This window comes from Molothrus ater, chromosome 4, assembly GCF_012460135.2.
Source record: "Molothrus ater isolate BHLD 08-10-18 breed brown headed cowbird chromosome 4, BPBGC_Mater_1.1, whole genome shotgun sequence".
NCBI classification, from domain to species: Eukaryota; Metazoa; Chordata; class Aves; order Passeriformes; family Icteridae; genus Molothrus; species Molothrus ater.
This window is the reverse complement of record NC_050481.2, coordinates 46,724,938-46,747,174: the sequence shown is the minus strand read 5'-3', so window position 1 is coordinate 46,747,174 and position 22,237 is coordinate 46,724,938. Positions and strand designations below refer to the sequence as shown.

Below are 22,237 nucleotides of genomic sequence, written 5' to 3'. Positions count from 1 at the left end.
TCTGAATTGCTGAAGAAAACGCAGCGCAAGCAAAGCTTAAGTTCTGCTGGGGCACCCTTACAGTCAGATGAGTTGATAGGCTTATATTTATTTTAGATGTTATCCAGTCAATGAGTATAATTGAGTTTCATAGTGACCAAGGTCTATATTTGGCAGGCAAATGCACTAAAATGAAGCAGGGAAGCTCATTTACTAGTAGAGTTAGGCCTTGCAGATGACAGAACAAAATGCAGAGGAAAGTAACTGTGGTCAGATAAGAGTAACATGGCGATTTATGCACGCCTGTAGCCTGTGAGCCAGCTGAATGCTTTCTTCTGGTTGCACGGGACTCTGAAACTTTTCAATCATGAACATAGTCTTAAAAATATTAGTACTTAACTCATGCATTTGTTGGATATTTTAGATATCTCAAAGCTGTGAAAACTGCTGCGTAATAAATAAAGTTTGGAGTAAATTCAATAGAGTTATACTATATTGGCATAGAACAAAATAATACAATCCTGATACAACTTTTCTTCTTGAATGTACTTTTTCCTAGTAGCCATCTAGCAGAAACTCCTTCTACTGGGATGAAATTTTGCAAGCAGGTTCCCATTTCAACAAATGTATTTTTTATCCAGCAAGTAAGATTTTAAATTTAGAAAGAATGTACATTTAAATATTAAGAATTCCCCTTACTAGTAATAGTGGTTTGAGGAAATTTTAGGTATCTAGGAAAATGTGCAACACAAAAGCTAATCAATTATATTGTAACTTAATCGAGAATTCCTTTCCCATTAATTTCTTAAAATGAAAGTCTTAATATGTGCTAGATGAGCTGCAGTAAAAATATCCTATGAGAGGAATGGTACCAAAAGCTAGTATCCCACATACCAGAGGGATCAAAATAGAGTATGTGATCATGTGTTTCTGAAACACTTCGAAGGAGTTATCTTGCAGTGGTTTTTGTGCAGTTGAGTGTTGCTTGGATATTCAGAGTCGATACAGCAGCAGCCAAAAAAAGTTGTTCAGGCTTGCTCTTTTGTTTCGTTTTTCTTTTTAATATTATTTGTCTAGAATGATTGGAGGGACATTTGGTTGATATGGTTCAACAGTGTACCAAGTGCAGTACAAAGGAATGCAAACTGCTAAGTGAAGAAAGTACATTTTTTGGAATAATTCAGCCAATGAAGACTTAGTTTTGTTTTCACCTTTAGTGCTTGTGCATTGTAACCTACTTCTTCCCTGCATCCCTCTGCAGAATCAGGTTGGCCACTCATCCTGTCAAGGCCTCTTCAGTCTTCTGTCCAAAGTATGTCATCAACCCAGCTCTGCGTGGGTTGGAGATACACAGAATGTCATTAGACTTGAGAAGTACTTAATGACATCTTTTCATATTCTGTGAACAGTGGTACAAATATTAGAAGGCTCCTGACGTATCAGCATTAGCTGAGTAGATAAGTCAAGTCATATGTGAAAGATGAAGCATAACTGGACACTTTAATAATACTGTGTATGAAGAGGTCCTTACCAAGTGGGACTCTGTTATTTGTTGTATAATGGACTGATACGGGACAGGGCAGTCTCAAAAATTCACTCAAACATCTATGTTGTTTTTACTCTTCAGGCAAGCATTTTGTTACAAATAACCTTGTAGGTAAATAATTTGAAAACTGTGCAAAACTGCAAATTAGGTTTGTCTGTTCAGCTTTGATAATACTACCATAAAACCCAGAGAATCACAATCCAGATATGTTTCAATTTCAAAACACAATATGCTTGACTTTTTTCACCATAGGTGAGAAATAGACATTCTTACTCTTTAGATACATAAATATTTTGTATGTGATAGAAGAAGTAATGTAGCAAAATACACTTTTAAATTGTAGTTTTATATGGCTAACACTTTGTTTCACTTACATTTGGGGCTCAGCTACAGGTTCACAATCTGACCTTCGTCCAGCATCAGACTACATGTTGTATCTTTGTATTATTTCATACAGAAAAGCTAAGGCGTAGTCTTCCAAACTTGTCCAGGACATCCAACATCCAAGCAGAGTCTGTGAAAAACAGCAGAAGTGACTCAAATTTCCAAGTGCCAAATGGAGGAATACCTCGCATTCAACCTCAAGCCTCAGCCAGTAAGTACCTTCAGTAGTAGTTCAGTGTGAATTTCAGAGTTAAGTGATGGTATTGAGCTGTCTTTGCCCAGTCTCAGGGCAAAGCAGAACATTGCATGCCACACTAGAGATGCTAATCTTGATTTGTAATCAGACTTTGGTGAATCTGTTTTTATGGTTCGCAAAATAGTCGAAGTCTGGTTTCTTATTAAGGTGTCATTCATAGTTTCCCAGAAGTATATGTAGAAGTAATATGAAGAATTATAAGTACAGTATTTGGGCATGTCCAAAGCTTTTCTTTCTAGGCTAGATGATGTTTATTGCTTTTTTTAACTAGTGAAACATGACCTGAAAGTGTTAATTTCAGTTTAGCCCTTTAAGTTAACCCATGTCTGCAGTTTCTTTCTTTCTTTTTTTTTTTCCTGGGCATATGGATTATATATCCAGTTGGCAATTTTATTTACTTTAAGTGTTAGTTACTTCCTAAAAAAGGTTTGGATGAACCTGTGTCTCATAAAACATATTAGCCCATTGCTGGACTCCCATTGCTTTCCTAGTTTCTACAAAAGTTAACTGCTGATATGAAAATACTGCTATTATCAGAAATCTCTTGAAAATGGTGACCTTAAAGAAGCCAAAGCAAATGAAAATTAAATATTCAGTGTTTCTTTATATGTCAATATTGCCAGTTCCTGTTGTTTAAATGTTTCCTGACCATTTCTTTTAAAACAAGTTTCTGAATTTAATAACCTTGTGTGACATTTTCAAGGAAAGAACACATTATGAATATTTTTATGTGAAGAGCTTTGAACTGTAAAAATTCTGTGAAAAGGTTCATCAGTAATCTAAATATTTGGAAATGTAAAAATAATGTTTGTGAATTTAACTAGGGGTATTTTACCTATAGAACAGTGAAGCCATAGTGGCATACCTAGTTGGTTGTCTTAAAACTTTCAAAACAATGTGTTAAAGCTACCAAGTACAGTTAAATACAGCATAAGGAATAGAGACCAAGCCAAAGACTCCAAGGTTTCCATCTTTGTACCGACTCAGAGCAGATGTAAGGATTCTGTGGACAGTCAGTCCCAGGTGTGTGATACTGCAGTAGACAGAAGTTAGTGTGACTTTACCATTATTCATATAAGTTACTCCAGCATCCTTCCACCTTGGCCCTCTTCTTCCACCTTTGGCAGACACTCAGAAGGTGGGATTTCAAGCTAAAAGGACATTTGTGTAGTTCAAATGCACAACTGTTACCTGTTTGGCAGCCTTATCAAAGTATAAAGCACTCAGAGCAGTTGGGCAGCTGGTCTACAGCTGTGTTATTTCAGTGATAGGAAGAATTATCAAAATGAGCTTAAATAAATTTAATGAAAAAATATTTTTAGTAAAAATCTCTACCGATTTCATTTGGTGCTTTAGAAGTGAGTGAACTGGAAAGGGAAGAGCATAGAGAGCAACTTAGCTAGAAGGCTATTTCCAGAATTAAAAGTATATTCATGGTTAAACTTTCTGGAAAGATCAGACAACAAAAGACTCAGTATTCAATATTTAGTCAGTTACTTCATTGCAGGAACCAAAGTGGTCTGATTGTGTTTATATTTCATTTTTTCAACTTGTGGATGCATTAAGAATTACTTAGGTAAATTTGCTTTTCTTTCATAGACAATTTCCCCAAATGTGAACCACTCTAGACCAACTTACATTTAAATGTAAGTTAAATATCATTAATAAAGGCCAGATTTCTAGCTTTTACAGTTTCCCTGCTCTTACAGATGTTTGTCAGAGTCTTGCTATTGACAATCGTAAAACGGTTTGTGTGTGAAGTCGATGAGTAAGTATCTTTGTTTAGTCCGGATTAAAAAATTTTCTGCAAAACTGTACATTGTATAAAGATTTCCAGAATTGTGTCCTTTTATTGTATACTTTTTGTTTTATTAGTTTTATATTTTGTCACTTTGCACAAAGCACTGTTAAATTGCAGCAATTTTTGTTTTCCCTTGGCAATGATTTCTGGGTCTTGGGATTTGAAGCTTCCTCATACAGCTGCTAGTCTTGCATGAGCTTACCTTTGCGAGGATGCTGGCTTGCCACCCGAGGTCACTACTTTGCTCCTTGTCAAAGATTTGCGGTTCATAATTTACTTGCACATTTGCTGTGGCTGCAATACTGAACTTGCTATGGTTGCTGGCATTCAAAAAATGAGCTAGGAATCCAGTAAGTTTCTGAAATGACAATTCCTCTTACAGTTTTATAGCCAAATTGTATTTGCTTGCTTACAGAAGAGAGGGAAGACACATGTGATGTGTTTAGAGGTACAACTGTAAACATGAAAACATAGGCCTTTTAACTTTTAGCTGCAGTGTGGTGAACAATCCAAATTGGTTTTGAAGAGAGACTGAATTAAATAGCAATTTTAACAATTTGATTCTTCATTTACATCTGATTCTCCGTGCCATTCTGCAGAAAGTACTTTTTTTAAAATATGAAAGCTAGTAAATAGTTCACCTTAAAGCACTAGAAGATATGGTAATATGTGTGTTCCCCAAGGAATAGGTATTGTCTAAAGTGTTAGTGATGGGAAATCTTTGTGTTTGGGTCCTGTACCACATAGATTGTACAAAGCTCTAGAAATGGTAGGGTGACTTCCACATGGGAGCTACCTGCTTTTGAATTCTGTGTGATGTTTTTGTACTTAGTGGCACTATGAGCACATGGATGCTTTTAAAAAGAGCTAAATACAAAACTTTCTCAAGCTGTAGATTCAAACTATCAGTAAAGTGACTGGTCTGCTTGCCAAGATCCAACTGCTTGGCATGTTTAGAGTAAAAGGAGGAAGAGTAAGTTTTGAAGAGACCAAGTAGTCCAGTTAGTTGATCAGAAGTAAATGTAACTACATGAGTTCAGCACGCAGCAGCTGTGACAGGGAATGTCACAGCACACAGAGAGCACTTCTAGAGCAGCGAGTGGTGTGGATAAACATGCATTGGGCGCTTATCTCAAACTGCATGTTTGCTCAGCATTGCTCAGATTGTACTGCCTAAGCTCTGTTCAGTGTTTCAGTGCACAGAAATGTTTTGCTATTGAGTGTCTATTTCCTAGAGTCTCCATTGAGAAGGAAGGAATTTGATATATGCGTATTTAAAATCCTTTCCATATCATCCCATCTCTCTGACTTGCAAGAAGTGTGAATAATGATGGGGGAAGAAAGTGCCATGTGCAGTAACATATTGAAATCTGAGTGGATTAGGACAAAATAAATTCAAAATATGAAGAAAGAAGCTTTTCTTCATTTTCTGTGGTATAACAAAAACAGTGATTCTGTAGAAAATAATAAAGGGGAATACTTGAGGACTGAAGCAGTCTGCCTAGTGGTCTGCCTCAGTAAATTTCTAGGAATTGTTCTCATATTTAGAGACCATACTGTACTTAATTGGCTGTTCACATGTATGCTTTAAAAAAAGTTTCTAGGAAGACCATGTGCCAGTTGAGTAAGAATTACATATTGCCACAGGTTATTTTGCATTAGATTCTAGTTGGTAGAAGGAATAATGTTTTTATTAGTAGTAGGCACAGGCAGAATTTTACTGTTTATGAACAATCTAATTCCTTTTTGCTGTTTGTTGAACATGACAGTTTTAGTTAGTTATTAAGACTAAATTGAGTAGCCTGCCTAGTCATAATTTCAGCATGATGTTAAAACATATGATGAATTTTTTATAGTTCATAAAAAAACTGTGTATTTTGCACTGACTGAAGCATAGGAAAGGTGATAGTAATCATTATATGCTATCAAAATGATTAACTAATATTAGGATTCAAATTATTCCCCCCCACCTTCTTTATAGTGATATTCAGTAATTGGTGATGGGATATTATTCCTTACTCAGGGTCAGGATCTTTTTGCACAGCTGTTCCCCCATCTTTCTTCCTTCTCACTATGGAAATAAGCCTTGCTAGTGCAATCAGTTTTATGCTGCTATAAAACTTCATACACTGAGATAAGCAGAGATGTTTATTCATACATTATCATTTTATGAAGTCTCTGTGTAGTCAAAGCTTTATTTCATTGACTACTTTCCTCCTTCTCCCCCTTAAATGTGCTGTGATGGAAATAGGCTGAGTCAGTGCATTCCTTCTGGCAATAAGTAATTCTCTCCATGCCAAGATTCTGCAGCTCTCGGAATATTGGCTTCTCTCTTGGTAACTGGTAGGTAGTGAGGTCATTTCAAGGCAGCACCAGCCCTTGAGTGTTACTAGACAAAAGGCAGGATGAGGGAGAAAAGGAGCAATAAAAACCAATTTCCATCATGCTGGGTACATGCTGGCAGTTGATAAATCTTAGTGTTAAGTCTTCATTTTAAGCTTAAGTCCTCTTGTGTACCTTTTGAAGAGGAGAGAAAAAAGACATCTCTCAAGAAGGCTTAAGTCTCCATAACTGAAGAATACAAGTTGTTTATATGATGATCATATTAGACAAAGATTTATGCTTCTGTATAGTATTAGAATATTTTTTTGAAAACACTTCTAAAATTAAAAATTTAGTCTTGCTAGGTCAAATACAACAGTTTAATTTTCATCTGTATCTAATCTTGCTCTCATACTGCTGTAGCATGTTTGCTAGGTGGCTTGTTCTCCCTTTGGTGTTTTAATTTTTGTTTTGCATTTCTGGGCTTTTTGCCCTGCAAGAAGCTTTACTCTTACCAAATCTGCGCATTTTGCACTGCAAAATTTCTGACACACTCCTCTGCAACTCTTTGCCATTAAGAGCAAGCACCATTCACAAAACTCCATCACTTCCAGAGTCATAACAGCTTTTTGAGTGTTTTACTCACAGTTTCTTGATGCTTCACAAGTGGATACAATTCTGAAATTCCCAGTGAATTTAGTTTTCTTATCTTCTTAGACAAATATAACACTTCTTGTCTTTCAACAGCTCTGCAAAGGCAGAAAAATTTGCCTCGTGCTGCCTTCAAAACCAAACAGTTTCTTCAAACTCCATCTACAAAAGGAGGTAATTAACTTACAACCTCTTATCAAGCTCCAGCAAATCTCAGATAATGGTTCGCCTGCATTAAATCTCACATGTTCTAGATTAATAAACTTGCTCTTGCAATTACTGTAGAGATTAACCAAGTGGTCCTTGCTGTATGAAAGTTAACTTCTTGGTCTAAATATTGAAAATAAACTCTGTGTTATATAGGAGATTGAATTTTGAGATAAAAGTCCAAGGAACAGTGACATTCTAACATTAGTCAGGAAATAGGGATTAGAAAAGTGGACTCCTAAATACATATTCACTAGGGCTGCATTTGTATAGGAATTCTTTAAATGGCAAAATACAGTTTTTAAAACAGAAGTTGTAAAAATACTCATACAATCCTTTGTGCTAGGAACAAAAGCTAACAAATTTATCTTTGAGAAGATGAGTGTAGACTGTCAACTTATTTTGCATGTACTTATGCTTTCTCTTTTCCTCTCAAAACCAGAAGGTTAATCCCAACACAGATGAATTAAGGTTTGTTGACTCAAGGAATTAGAGACTCTTGTATATAATATTCCAGTTTGCTAATGGTTGAACTTGACTTTTTTTTTAATACAATGAAATATCGAGTCTCTAATACAATTAGACAGTTTTATCTGATTTTTAATCAGCTCTGGCAGCCTTGTATGTGACACTGCCTCAATTTCACAGTTAAGGTAAACAATGATTTTGGTTTTAAGCATAGTTGGTCTGTTGTCTATTACAATCAAGAAAATCTCAATTTAAAATTCATACTACACTTGAGACTAATTCATAAGCTTGTAGATGCTAGAATCCTTTGAGTGTTGTGAGAGTCACTGGTGCAGACACGAGGGGCTGACAGAATGTACGTGTTTCTCTTGGGGCTTCAACAATGCCAACTCCTTAGAGTCATCTTCATACCATGCAGAAAGTTTTAGCAGAGTATGAGGCCTGTGAAACAGATTCACATGTCTTAAGAGGAAGTCTTTTAACAGTTTTCATACTTTGTACCAGATAAAGTTCTCACAGTGTTCTGCATTGCTATTCCTCTGCAGAGCTTTCTTTGCTTTCTTTCCAGTTGGCCATGCCCTCCTCTGGCTGTCTGGAACACTTATTAGGTCAGTGGCCTGGTCTGAGCCTGTAGGAATGTACAGAAAATCAGCTTTTCTTTGAGTTTATATAATTTGTAAAAATTTATTAAACCTTAGAGAATGAGGAACAGAGCACATTGCGCTGCCAGTTATATATTCCAGTTTATAGCTGTTGTCATTCCTTACTGCAAATGAGGACCCTTTCAGTTACTTGCTTTGTCTTTTTCAGTTATTTGCTATTTTATAGTCCTTAATGTGTTGGTTTTCTTTCTTCTGATCTGAGATCCTCATGAGTATAGAAGTATTTAATAGTAATGAAGCAGAGAAATTAACAGCTGAGCAACAATTGATTTTACCTTCTTAAAATACTGTTCATTACATAGCTTGACACCTTTCACACACATGTTGGCTTTTTTTTACCACTTTGTGGTAACATCTCCCCAGCACCTTCTCTTCTCCAGGCTGAAGACCTCCACCTCTCTCCAGATAGAGGAGAGATACTCATCCATGCTCTGTACCTGCTCCAACAGGTCCACATCTTTCCTGTACTGAGATGACAGATCAGTTTATTGATTCCAATAGTTATACCTCATCTGTTCTTTCATATTGGGGTGATTCATCTCATCATAATGGTTGTGCTTTAACAACTGCATTAGAATTTAATCTGTTTTCAAGTTGGTGTGCAGCAGCTGGCCTTGGAGTGCAAGCCAAATAAGTTTGCAGCTTCACAGCACCCTACTTTGCCACATGGAGATCTCGTGCTCCCTGCCCACAATCCAGGACAGAGTCCAGAGAGGGTAGGACATCTAAATATCATAACTGCACCATGCCTTTTAATTTTTTTCTTTTTTTTCTTTTTCTTTTTTTTTTTTTGGCTGCCAGATGTTTTAATTGTAGCTGTTTCTAGTTTACTTTATAAGGAGAGACTGAGTTGTGTAAAGTTATTAAGCACTACACTTATATGTTTACACGTTTTTGTTGAACATGGATCAGCTAAATACTATACATGGTTACGCAGTTACCAAATAGTCTGTGAGGCAGTACCTCAGTCTTTGTGATCCTGTCTTACAGATAGACCAAACTGACTATAATGAATATCAAAAACTGCTCTGAGACCAAATTCTTTATCTGTAGAACAGAACTAGTAGGCAGTTTGCCAGACTGCATCATGTGGGCTGCTCTGGAAGACAATTCATTACATTATGCACAAGAATGAATATAGCTCTCAGCAATGTCTGCAATGCTGTGCTGACAGGAAATGTTTTATGAATTGACAGCTCAAGTTTGCAGCATGGTAAAATATGGCCAGCAGAAGGTTAAAGAGGATGGAGAAGACTAATTTACTGGATCCTTACTTCTTCTGGGAATGCTGGAAGCTTACTTCTGTTGCAACTTTTTGTTGCTTGTATTCTTTACCTAAAAACCTTTTCCCTGTTGTGCCTGTAAGAGGCCTGAAGCTGTATTCAGTTTTTATAGACTGGCATTGCTTTGCTGGTAGTTGCTAACATGGTGCTGTGTTTGTGTTCCAAGCATTATAATGAGGAGTTCAGTGATAAAAGCTCCCACTATTTACACTGTAGAGTCACTTGGAAATTCTGCAGATTTGATTGCATTGATGTTAACAGGCGATGTCACGTTTTAAAAACTTACATATAATCTATCTTAGTCCTAGGAGCACTCGGATGCTCTTCTTGTCCAGTCATTCCGTTGGTAATGCTTTCCTTAATCCATACTCTGGCTTCATGCCAGCTTTTATTTTAAGGTTTTTTACTTAATCTCCCTGCCACTTAGCAACTGTCATGTGGTTTTGACCTCTCTGTCACCTTTTCTTGTCAGCTTTTCCCATGAGCGGCTTCATGCTGTGTTTGATATTGCTGTCAGGGGAAAGGTCCCCTTGGGTAATCCAGAAAGAAATCAAATCCAATTCACATCTCTAATGAGGTACATATTAATCTTCCTAGACATTCCCTATAAGAAACAGCTTTAGAATACAATCTCAAAATTACCAGTTCTTCTGTACCCCATTTGGGATGCTGCATTCCTGCATTACCTGTCTCCTTTCTCACTCCTCGTGTTCTTACTGGATCTACCTTGAAAATTACAATAAAAGCTGTGTTAAGGACCAGCTTCTTTATGCACAACATCCGTCAAAAACGATGCAACTTTGGTCTCAGTATAAAACAATTCTTTAGTAGAGGAAAGTATAGTTAATGCAGATTTACTAGATGTAAACATGCTTTTGTTACGTGATTGATTTGATCATCCTGTGTTGACTCTTACTGACTCACCCTAATCATTTCGAAAAGCTGGTGAAATTTCATTCCATTACTAAGATGATGAGTTTATTTAAGTATTCTATTCAGTGATAAGTTATGCATAATTTGTAAATATTCCTCATACTTGTGAAGAATTATGCTTAAGGTTTGGCATTATCAAAGGACTGTTGAATATTCTGTCTTATTAACATATCCCAGAAAGGACTGATAACAAAACCTTGCATACTAACTCAGGTACAAAGTACTAGAAACAGGTATTAGTTATACTGATCATTTAGGTAATGTTTGTAAGAAGAGGAAGGCTATAAATTGTTAAGAGTTGTCTGGTTTAAGTTTCATTAAGCAGCACCTTAACCTCTTTGGTGTTGGGGGTTGGCTGATGTCATCCTTAATCCAAACTACAGCATTATACCAGTTACTAGGAAGAAAATTAACTCTATCCCAGCTGAAATCAGGACAGATAACCCCATCTTTTTTTTTTTCATCTGCCAGAAAATGTGGGATGTAACTATATCTTTAGATGAATTCTAACTCAGTGGTTAAACAGAACAGCATTAAAGAATCACCAAGATGCTCTGTGCTCAAAATTTCATCATTGAAGACTAAAATAGCCTTTGAATCTGTTTAAAGCCTGTGTCACACTAGAATACTGTTCTTCAACGTGTTCTTTCACAGACGGGAATTAAGTTCACATGTTTCTGAAGCAGTTACATTTCTTCTTAAGCCTTTTTCTCTATTTCTTTTGACTTAACTGATACAACAGTTATAGCCTGATTAGGATCACTTACAAATCCAAATAAATATTTGTAGTCAGCAAAGAGGGCATTAGAGTTATGATATCAAAAACACATGACAAAGAGGACATCTGAATTCCTGTTTCTCATTGCTGCTTGATTGGCTGTATTCCATTATACATTCCATATTGTTTGTACAATCACATAAAGTAATTTCCAGTTGTTCATTTCAGTAATATTGTAGCACAAGCTGAAAGTGACTTCTGTATTTTGCAGTACCTTCTTCAAGTAAATTCCGCTCGCCCGCGGCACCGTCTCCCTTGGCCCTGCGGCAGCCGGTGAAAGCATTCAGCACCCACGGGCCGGGCTTGGCTGCCTCTCCAGAAGCCGCTCAGCTGACGCACAGCAGTTCTTCACCAGGGCCCCTCGCAGCCCAGAGCTCAGGCTTGCCCAGTCCTGCCAGCAGTATTAACAGTACTACTCTTACCAGACCAGCAGGGATGAGGAGTGGCTTGCCCAGACCCAGTGCCCCTTCCACAGGGGGCATCCCAGTGCCTCGTAGCAAACTTGCACAGCCTGTTCGCAGGTGAGTCTCTGACAGGCAGTCTGAGGTTGAAGTTTTTAAAACTAATTTTGTTCACTGTGTATTTGTGCTGCTGCTTCTTGCAATTGTTATTTTGATCTTAAGGTTTTCAGAACAGAAATGGAGACCTCCATGTGAAGTATTTCCAAAACAGTTTTGAATCCAAACTGAGAGATAAAGGTTCTTTAATGAGAGAGTGAAAGTAAACGAGTGAAAGTGAAATCAGTAATGGAAGATACTGAACTAAGTAAACAAAATCTTAGTCTGGGCTGATAAGGCAGCAAGAATTTGTCTGCATGTGGTAAAAAGTTACCAAAATACAGCTGGCAAGAGAAAATTCACTTGTGTGAGTCACACATTCTGAAGTCAGAACTGCTTGCCTCCATAACTCAAGCAACAGTACCATGTTGAGAGTAGTTTCCCTCCTTGGGCAGCTGAAAACTTCCAGAAGGAAGATGCACTGAGACATCTATAGCATTTGCTAAACTTAAAATAAAAAGCACTGCAGTTAACCCCCAGGATGAAACAGAATTTTTAGCTTAAACATAACTGTGCTAACACCCAACTACAGACGTTGCTTGATGTGTCTTTTTGAAAACTACTGCAAGAGAGACCGAGTATTAACTGTAAATGTCAGTTTTCACTGAAGGTGTTAAGTAGAAGCTCACATAAGGAAGCAGTCATCCATGAGAAATAAGAATCTCTTTAAACAGAAGGGAAAAACAGTTAGTCTGTAGTACTGTAAAAAAGACAAAATGGTGGTAAATAGCACAGTGGAAAAGTTCTGCTCTGCAGTGAGTGCTAGGCAGGGGAATGACAAGTGACTGTCACAGCACTGACTTTTGTGGTTAAAGCCTGCACTGATCAGCAGTACAGAACTGTGTGTAATAAAAAGCAATTGTTTTGCTAGGAGTTTGCTAATAGTAGTGAAGTGTGGTTGTCCAAATCACAGCTTATAGAAAAGTGTTTCCCTTACTAAACTTTTTTAAAACTGACTTCATAAATTTTTTTTTAAAGTTTGCATGTATAGGGCAAAGGGAAATAGACCCAGCTTGCACCAGAGGAGGTTTAGATTGGGTATCAGGGGAGATCTCTTCACCAAAAGGGTTTTCAAACATTGGAACAGCTGGCCAGGGAAGTGGTGGAGTTGTCATCCCTGGAGATATGTAAAAGATGTGTAGATGTGGCATTTTGAGACATGGTCTTGTGGTGGCTTTGGCAGTGCTGAGTTAATGGTAGGACTTGATGATCTTACAGGTCATTTCCAGCCTAAACAATTCCATGGCTCTATAATGCAGACTCTGTACACAATGCAATAATCAAGTTTCTAGGAATGTCAGATTTTGATGTAAGCAAAATGCTATATTCTAAACAAGGATTTGCCTGTTTATATACATCACTGAAAAATCAGCCCATTTTAGGTGGAAGCAGATTAAGTTTGCATTTTCACAGAGTATAATAGCAATAAGTTTTCTGTCTGTTTATTTATTTAGCGTTTTTCCTGGCGTGGTAGTTGCGAAGATACAACACATGAAACCTAAAACGGAAAATACTCTCAAGATTATCTTAAGTAAACTGTATTGCAGAGAAGTAAATGAAGGAAGTGTATATTTCAGTTATTTATAAAAAGTTTAAATTCTTATGTATTGTAGATAGAGACTTGAACAGTTATATATGAAACTGAAAAAATCTCATTTCATTTTAGATCATTACCCACTCCCAAGACATATGGCAACGTGAAAGATGAGAGTTGGAAAGATGGCTGCTACTGATCTGCACAGCTTAATGCAGAGTTCCAGTGCTCATGGATACTTCCTCACCAGGCAAAAAGACAGCTTGATTAAACAAACTGTTCAGATATGACTCTTGGAATTTGTAAAAATTCCAAACCTCTCTGTCTCTAATTAGCACAAACTGGCAGAGATTATTATAAAGCAGCACTTTAATGACATCTAACATCAGATGTTTGGTGGTCATACAATCACTTCTACATTAAATTGCTATCAGTTCTGGGGGCTTTTTTATTGCTTGCTAAAAATGTTATCAATATGAGCATTTATGAGAGTGGCCAATGTCGGGGCAAAAATGAATGAATGCCAAAGAAATGCCCATCTTGAAAAACAGCAAGGATAACTATCAACACACATCATCCAAAACTTCATTTTCAACCTGCTTTAACTCAGCAAGAAAGATTGCTGAATATGTACTATTGAAACAAGGCTACATGAATCAGAGCGCATGTTCTGATTGCAGACTGCTACAGTGCTAGGGAAATGTTGCTTTTAACAATTGTATGAGATCCCACCTGGGGCTGGATCTGTCCTTCAGTAGTGCAGGAAGAATCAGCAGCTACTCTGGAGGATTGGGCAGGACAGGGAGTTGTAGCCATGACTTCTGTCACATTAAAAGGTTTGAATGTAGCAGACACACACAATGCAATAGTATAGATTGCATCTTTCCTATGTTGATTTATTGGCTTTACCTACTCCTACATTTGATTGCCAGAAGGGCTTAGTATCAGTTGTACAATCTTTCTAATTTTAAATTCCTGGCTCAGGAAAGATGGCCTTCATTATTGTAGCCACATTTTTAACACATGGCTTGCTATTTGGGGAAAAATTTTTTATAGCAGGTTTCCTTGCAGAAGAAAGAGCAAGTGATAATTTTGATTTATTCTAATACCATACCACTATACATGCAGCCTGCAGCAACTATAAATGCTGATAGTTAAGGAGAAGGAAACACAACTATGCACTTGTAACATACAAATTTTAAGGAAATGAGTTGACTCTGATGCCAAATGATATTCATTTAGGTGATGTTCCATGGTATGAGGGAGTTTTCTGTATCCTATTTTTTTACTTTCATCCATTTCTTAAATTGGTTTATTTTAAATTGTAAATATTTTTACAGAAGATATTGCCCATGTAAGTGTGTTTAAATATGTACTTTGCCTTACATATGTGTATCTTACATTACTGGTAACAGAGTATGAAACCTGCTATGTCTGTTTACAAGCTATTAAACTCCTCTGGTGGCTCTGACTTACTCTAATACATTTTGCTCAGAACAACTGATATATTTAGCATTGAACCATTGTTTTCTGTTTTGGAAGACATCATACAAAAATCTGTACCTGAAGTTGTATTGAGTGGGACTAGTTAAGCGGAAGGGATTTTGTTTGAAGGTTTTTCAATATTTTGGATGTACAGTTGATGAAGTAAGAGAATGTGAATCCTTTGTGCAATGATTGACAAACACTACAAGTCAGCTTGGACGGTAGGTAGCCTTCAACCCCATTAGTAACTGAGTTTGGGACTGCTGGTGTATTTTGCTCCCACCACTAAGAGGATAACTAATCCTGAAATTCTAGCACTTGAATTTTAGGCCAACATTAACATATTCCTGGATGAAAAGCCATTCAATACTACTTGACTTGGAAGAAACCAAATAGGAAGGAGTGGAGACTAACTTGCAACTTAAACTACTCAAGCAAGCTCTGGGTTGATGGGTGATTTCACACACCAGACCAAGATCTGTGCTAAGACTTCAAAGTCAAGGTGTCAAATATACTGTAATTGTCAGATTGCAGCAGAAACCACCTTTCACCAGTACAGAGCAGTGCATACCACTAATGCAGCCTTGAGTCACCTGCAGGTACAGGGAATGGATGTATCTCACAGCACTGTTCAGCAGAAAACAGGACTAGATCAAATGTGCATATTCTCAGTAAAGCCTGAATTTTAATATTTCAGCATTGTACAAATCAGTGCTGCAGTCTTCACTGAAGAAAGGGGAATTTAACTTGATGGATTTGATCAAACTTCACTTGACTTACAAATTTTGAAAGTCAGTTTAGGTGACAATATTGGGGGTTTTGCCATGGCTGCATCGAACTTGTGTACGTTTCCTTAAGTTAAGTAATTCATCGCTTGGGTAAATTCAGCTTGAGTTTTATAGGATTTTTTTCTCTGCTGTTCTCCCCGAAATACAGCAAATGACTTCCTGAGAAGACAGGCTGTCTGTCTGCTAGAAAGCCTTTGTGCATTACCAGTTCATTGATATCAGGAAATCATGGGGCTCTGTGTTTAGAGATTTACTGCAGAATTGTGGAAATATGGATTTGATAAAATAGTGCCTATGATTTACTTAACTTATGTTTGATATAGTAGTAAGGGTTTTATGAATGTGGATTACTTTTTGTGCCAACAGCTTGGAATTGATGTATGTGTGTAGGCAGAAGGATTTATTCTGCTCCCAAAGTAATTTAATTTTTTTTTTGTGTTTGAATGTTTTTGTAAGTGTTAAAAGTGTAAAAAAATATAAAATATTCTTACCACAAAATACTTACTGGATCATTATTTTTACAACAAAGTGTTTTCAAAATCTTTTAGAAATTTAGAGGATATTTTATGGGGTTTTTTTTTGTCTGGTTGGTTGGGTTGTTTTTCAGGAACTGTATTCTCTTTTTAGAGGTTACCAGTATTGGTTTCTGCCTACTGTAATTCATGAACTGAGTACAACACTGTATTTGGGTAAAATCTGTGATTTCACTGACAGACAGAGGTGGACTTGTGCCTCTGTTCCAGAAAGACCCTGCATAGTTCAGATTTACATGAAAAACTGTATTCTAAGTGTTCATCCAGAGAGATTTGTACAGGCAGTTTGAAGTATACAAGCCTTCCTTTCCATTTTCCAGGACTTCAGACCACCACATGAAAAAAAATTTAATTTTGAAAATTCTGGCATTTAGCAGAAAATTGACCCATGTAAAAGTGTACCTACTAAGCCCTCTTGGAACTGATAAGTCCACATTTTATCTACCTTCTACATGAATGCCTCCATCTTTGGCTCACCTACAAGCAAGAAGTTAGTTTTGAACTTCGTATTTTTCTGTAATCTGCATTTTATTATAAAGCAATGGATTCAATAGTAATGTGAATACCATCTTTGTCTTGGTATTAATAAGGGCAGGTTTAATTCTATATGGTAGCACTTAAATTTAACAGAATTTAAGCTATAAAACTTCTAACTAATCCTTTATCCCAGTATAGTCCCCTATTTTGTAATTAAGCCAGTAGGTTAAGATGTTTCCCCCTAGTTAACTGACGTATTTATGGAGAACTGGCTTCTGACCTGCTGCTTCTAAAAGGTATTGTCACTTTTAGTCTGCAGTCAAGTACCATTTGCCCCATTCCTTCAGGAAAGTAGAGCAGTGTCAAAATCTGGTAATTATTAGCCTTTTGCACTTCTCTTTTAGTAGGTTTCTGTAACAAACTCTTCTGTTTTAAACTGTTGTTTATAATTAGTATCATCACCATATTGCAAGACTGAGGATTAGAAATAGTATTTTTCTCAGTTCTCATTCTGAGGGAAGGTGTGACAGCTCCTTTGGGTCCTCTTACATTTCATGTGTGTTCCCCTCTGGCAGCCCAATTGCAGTGGTGAAGGAAAAAAAGTTATGAACATATAAGGAGGCAGAAGGCTGAAAATGCATATGCTGCTGGTCTTGAGATGGCTGCAGAATGCACAATTCAGTAATTTAGAACTTACCTTTTTTGTTTCTCAGAATTATTTGCATTAGAACAGTAGTATTGTCTGCAGTTCTCCCTCTTTTGATTGGTCTCCCTCTTTTGATTGGAACAGAACAAACTTTAGATTTAATGTTTATTTTTTAACTAAAACAGGCAACATGTGAGGTTGCTTTGATTTAAGAAACAAACCAGAAGGCCCACCTGCTCCTGACTGGCATTTATGCCATGTGCAGTCCGAGTCTGACACCTACAGGCAGCCTGTCTGTACTCACTGTACGCCTCAGGAAGGTGGGGCTGGCATTCGGCTGCTCTCGGGAGCACCCGTGATTTACACGCAACTGCCCCGTGAAGAAGGGGCTTTTGGCTCTAAGAGTTAAAGGAGCAAACTCCACCTGACTCACTCTCCACAAGATTTTTTTACAACTGTTTTCAGCTATGATACCACAGAGTTGTGTCATTGTCCTTTTTGCACTAAATGATAAATTCTGCTGGGACCACGTTAAGCACTTAGAAGGACACAAAATGCAACTCTAGTGATAAAGCTGATTTGTAGCTTTTCAACATTTATTTAAAGGATTTAAAGGAATAGGTAGCAAAAATTACTTTTTACCAGCAAAGTCATTTTTTAACTTGGTGCATCATCAACCTGTTACAATCTGAATTTTAAAAAACCTACTAGATTTGAAAACTGGAATGCCTGAGATCTCTATGCAATGTGGCACTCTCGGGACAAAAGTATACTGTATAAAGATACATCAGACTAAACAAAAGAAGATACATTGTAACCTGAGCTTCCGTCAGCAGCAGCATAAGCAGAGAATCACATGGTTGGAAAAGCCCTCTGAAATCATCGAATCCAACCAACCAAGTGCCGTGTCCAGTCTTTCCTTCAACACCTTCAGGGATGGTGACTCCACCACCTCCCTGGGCAGTGCATTCCAATGTCTAATCACCCTTTCTGTGTAGAAAATTCTATGTCCAAATGCAACCTCCCCTGGTGCAGCTGGGCCATGTCCTCTTGTCAATAACTGACTGAGAGAAGAGGCCAATCCCCACCTGACTACAACCTCCTCTCAGGCAGTTGTAGACAGGGATAAGGTCTCTCCTGAGCCTCCTTTTCTCCAGGCTAAACACCCCAGCTCCCTCAGCTGCTCCTTGTGCTAAAACTAGAACACAACAACTTGAACTTGTGCTCCAGACTCTTCACTAGCTTTGTTGCCCTGAAAGCAATAAGAATAATGTAAATCCATTTTCTTTTGAAAATTGCTTTAGTAACTTAATCAGTAAATACAGTAAATAATAGTTTTAATAACTAGCAACAGTAAAGTTTAAAAGCCAGTGGCATGTGATGCCTTCTCCCCCAGCATGTTCTCCCCTCCTTGCTGTTTTTAGTTTACCCCTGAAAGCTTGCTTCCCTTGGCACTACAGTATGGGAGACTCAAGTCAAAACACCTTTTGGGGTGAGTGGGATCTGCCTTACTGAGAAGGTGACCTTGTGGTTCCCAGTGCCACTCAGATGCTGGTTATCATGCACAATGCACAGAATACAGACTATATATTATTTTCCATTCTCTTTGCTATTATTTTCTTGGGACTTGGAAAATTGCAACCTTTCACAGCCCTGCTATGACAGGCTGATTAAAAACCTCACTAGTGCAAACAGCTTGGACTAATGTCAGACAAAGGACAGGCCCCCCACCCAGCACATGATCTCTGGAAGCCTCATACCAGCTACCTCCACTCTCTTCCAGTAGCAAGGTAGGATTTTTTTCATGGAAACTCTCTACATAGTAACAGGAAGGTGAATAAAGACATTTCTGTTCTGCATTGTTTCCCACCTCTGCCCTGCCCAAGAGAAAAAGGTCCTTATTAAATGTGGGAGTAGGTCATCAGTGACTTGACCTGGGACTGTGTGGCCTTGGCTGCTTAAAGCAACAAATGTGATCAGGAAATAGCTGGGGTGTGATGGAAGAGTGGTCAGGGTACAGGGCCAGCATGCTGGGCCTTCCCCAGTCTCCTGCTCTTCCCAGGCACCTGACTTGGGCACTGACACATCAGCTGCTGGGTTGGACAGGGGGCCCTGCTCTAACACCAGTATCACTGCACTGTAACCCCCAGCAGTCTCCTGCATTTCTCTTACAGCACTCTTCCTAAGCTGCTCCCTTTAGAGGTCATCAGCAAACAAAACTGCACAACCCATTCCAAAGCTTAGTTATGCCACTGATCCTTACCTGCCTTTCACTCAGCAGGGTTAACACTGCTGTGCAAATTGTACAGCTGCTGCTGGTCTGTGCTGCACATGAGTGCCAAAATGCTACCAGGAGAAAGTCATGCTGGACCAAGCTCTGGGCTACAACGAGTTTGGTTCCTGTTCAGAGCAGAGGGTAAGGCCAATGTGCTCCTGGCTTACTGAACCCAATACATGCCAAATTAAAAGCAGAGTAAGTGTTCTTGTTCAAAGCTGTTTGTCTTAATGATGGACAGGACAGAGTATTGTGCCACATTAATTGGATCTGTGTTACTCTCCTCCTTTAAAAATAAAAACTTCATTGAAGCACTTGCTACCATTTTGAGTCCCTTCTCAAAGAAAAAGAAAAGAGGGAGATCAGGCAAACCCTCTCCTTTTCATGCTCTGCCTCAGCTCCTGCCTTAGCCTTGTATTTCTGAGCTCCACAGTGATCCATTTACCCCTACATTAATTCACCCAACTACTGAGCCCAGGGCAGGCTTGTATTGTTTCTGTTCATCTGTTCCCCACCAGGCTAATGCAGACACAGAAAACCACTGTTAATGCCGCTTCAAGGGACCGGTCTTCAAAGGAGCCATGAAAACCTCGTCCTGATTCTCATCCCTTTAAAACCATGCCTGCACGTCAGAGACAGCAGTGTGATGCTACCACCATCACACAGCCTCAGGAAAGAGCCCGGAGCATCCCCCTCCATGCGGGGCCAGCCTTGCTGGCAGAACGTGCAGCTCCCGAGCCACAGGACGCCCCTGCCTGCACAGGCAGCACCTGCAGCAGGGTCACGGCACCGCCCGAAATTCCCCCGAGGGAGCGGCTGCGCTGCCATAGCAGCCATCGATAACACCCGGCACAGGCTGCTGCCTGGCCAGCACTGCTGAGTCAGTGCACACAGACCTCCTGAATGCCTGTGGACTCAAGGAAATAACTTGTTATGGTGCAAGAGTGGGCTATAGAATACCCTCACGCAGTTCCCTGCTCTGCTCATTTATTTCCTTGAGGCTCAGTCCATCATCACTGAATCGACTCCCAGGCTTCCTGACTCACGTGCTGGGAGCAAGGGGCAGGTGGCTGCTCTTTTGAGGAAGGGACAGCCAGTCAGTTCATATCTGGTCTGATACAGCAGGGTAAGTTAAGAACAGAAATTTGGTTGACCTCAGTTTATGAGCTCAAATGTCAGAGAGCAGATAATTCCTATTGTAAATGTCAGAGTCAAGGGATTTTTATTCTCCCTTTAAAAGAACATCAACAAAGATTTAGTGACTATTGATGCTGCCATTCACACAGGCTCAGCATGAATGGTGGGGCCCACATACACAAACATACTGGAGAAAAATTAAAGGGACTTGCTTAAAATCATGGAGCTGGTAAAGCACCCAAGCGCAGCTCAGTCTTCCTCAGCAATAAAGCAACTTTTGGCAACACAAGGCTCTGATAAAATCTGGCAAATTCAGGCTACCTTTACCAGAGCAGAACAGAGGGATTTGATATATGGTGGACTTCTCACCTTTGCAATTTATACCCACGTGAAAATTTACCCAGGGGACCGAAATACAATTCTCTGCAGGTCCCTGCATCCAGCCACCAGTGCCAGCTCTCCTGCCCAGAGGCCCACTGTCAGTGGAAGAAATGGAAAATATCATTAACTGTTGCAGCACATGCCGCCACACACGTCGCAGTTGAGATGGCCACGATACACAGAGCACATCATACAATGTCAGAAAGCTTCTACCCATACACAGCAACACCCAACCAAAGCAGAAGGCTTCAAGTGTCTGCCCATACAGAGTAACATCAACCCACATCAGAAGGCTGCAAGCATGTGCTCTTCTTATTCTTTAGCCCAACCTTTCATCCCCCTCATTGTTCACACATTGCACTGTGTGTCCTCTGTTCCCTTTGGTGGTTGGTCAGTAACCTCAGCACTCCATGGCTCATTGCTGCCAATGCTGCTCACCTGCTCCTCACAGCTGTACCCACTGGGGATGAGGCTCAGCCACAGCCCCACTCCCAAGTACCACAAACTCTGTTCCTACAATTTACAACGCCACTTCACAACTTACTGCTCAAGACTTGCTACAGTGTAGTAGGCTCTACTGATTTGTACCCTATTTCCCCACCTTCACAAAGGTACAACATCAGTTTAAGACTCCTTTCCCTGGCCCAAGTGCCTCAATGGCAGAACTGAAGTACAAAAATAGGTGTTTCTTGTTAAGGAGCTCCAACCATGTACCCTATTCAGGGCCTCAGCCCATCTCCCCTGCTCCTTGCTCAGGCCATTTCTCTGTGCTGCTCTCCACACTGAAGTCTCTCAGCTGTTTTCATTACCAGATTCTATCTCTGTGCTCTCACTTTCTGCATCCTTCTCATTATCAAGATAATTAAATAACATTAATTACCCAAACAAGTCACTTGAAATCTGCCTACCAATCTGCCTACCAGAAACCTTCTTTCAAAATTTGAAATGTCACCTACCATTGGTAGGTTACATTTATAACCCATTTAAGGATTTTTTTAGCCCTTCTATTTTCCTGTAATTTTTGCCTTTTATTACTCTATTAAGTATTGCAGGGTTTTCTTTTTGCTCTCTGCTTCCTACCCAGGACTCTTCAGACACTAGAGGATGATTTTGCCCTCACTGTGCTTTTTCATGCCAAGTTTGGTCTAGTTCAG

At 38.9% G+C, this 22,237-nt stretch overlaps 1 protein-coding gene across 5 annotated transcripts in view; it reads left to right on the top strand.

Moving 5' to 3' along the window:
- SLAIN2 (SLAIN motif family member 2) overlaps nt 1-16,132 on the top strand; it is a 34,338-nt gene extending 18,206 nt beyond the window's left edge. The window contains exons 6-10 of one of the 5 annotated variants that reach the window (XM_036382102.1): nt 1,241-1,291; nt 1,983-2,120; nt 7,036-7,113; nt 11,482-11,791; nt 13,494-16,132. In XM_036382102.1, the coding sequence (XP_036237995.1) occupies nt 1,241-1,291; nt 1,983-2,120; nt 7,036-7,113; nt 11,482-11,791; nt 13,494-13,560 (644 nt within the window). In that variant the 3' untranslated portion in view covers nt 13,561-16,132. Of the gene's footprint in view, nt 1-1,240; nt 1,292-1,982; nt 2,121-3,764; nt 3,812-7,035; nt 7,114-11,481; nt 11,792-13,493 lie in introns of those variants that run through there. The other 4 variants (XM_036382103.1, XM_036382104.1, XM_036382107.1 and 1 more) reach the window with 4 other exon arrangements.
- Nucleotides 16,133-22,237: the final 6,105 nt, after the last annotated feature.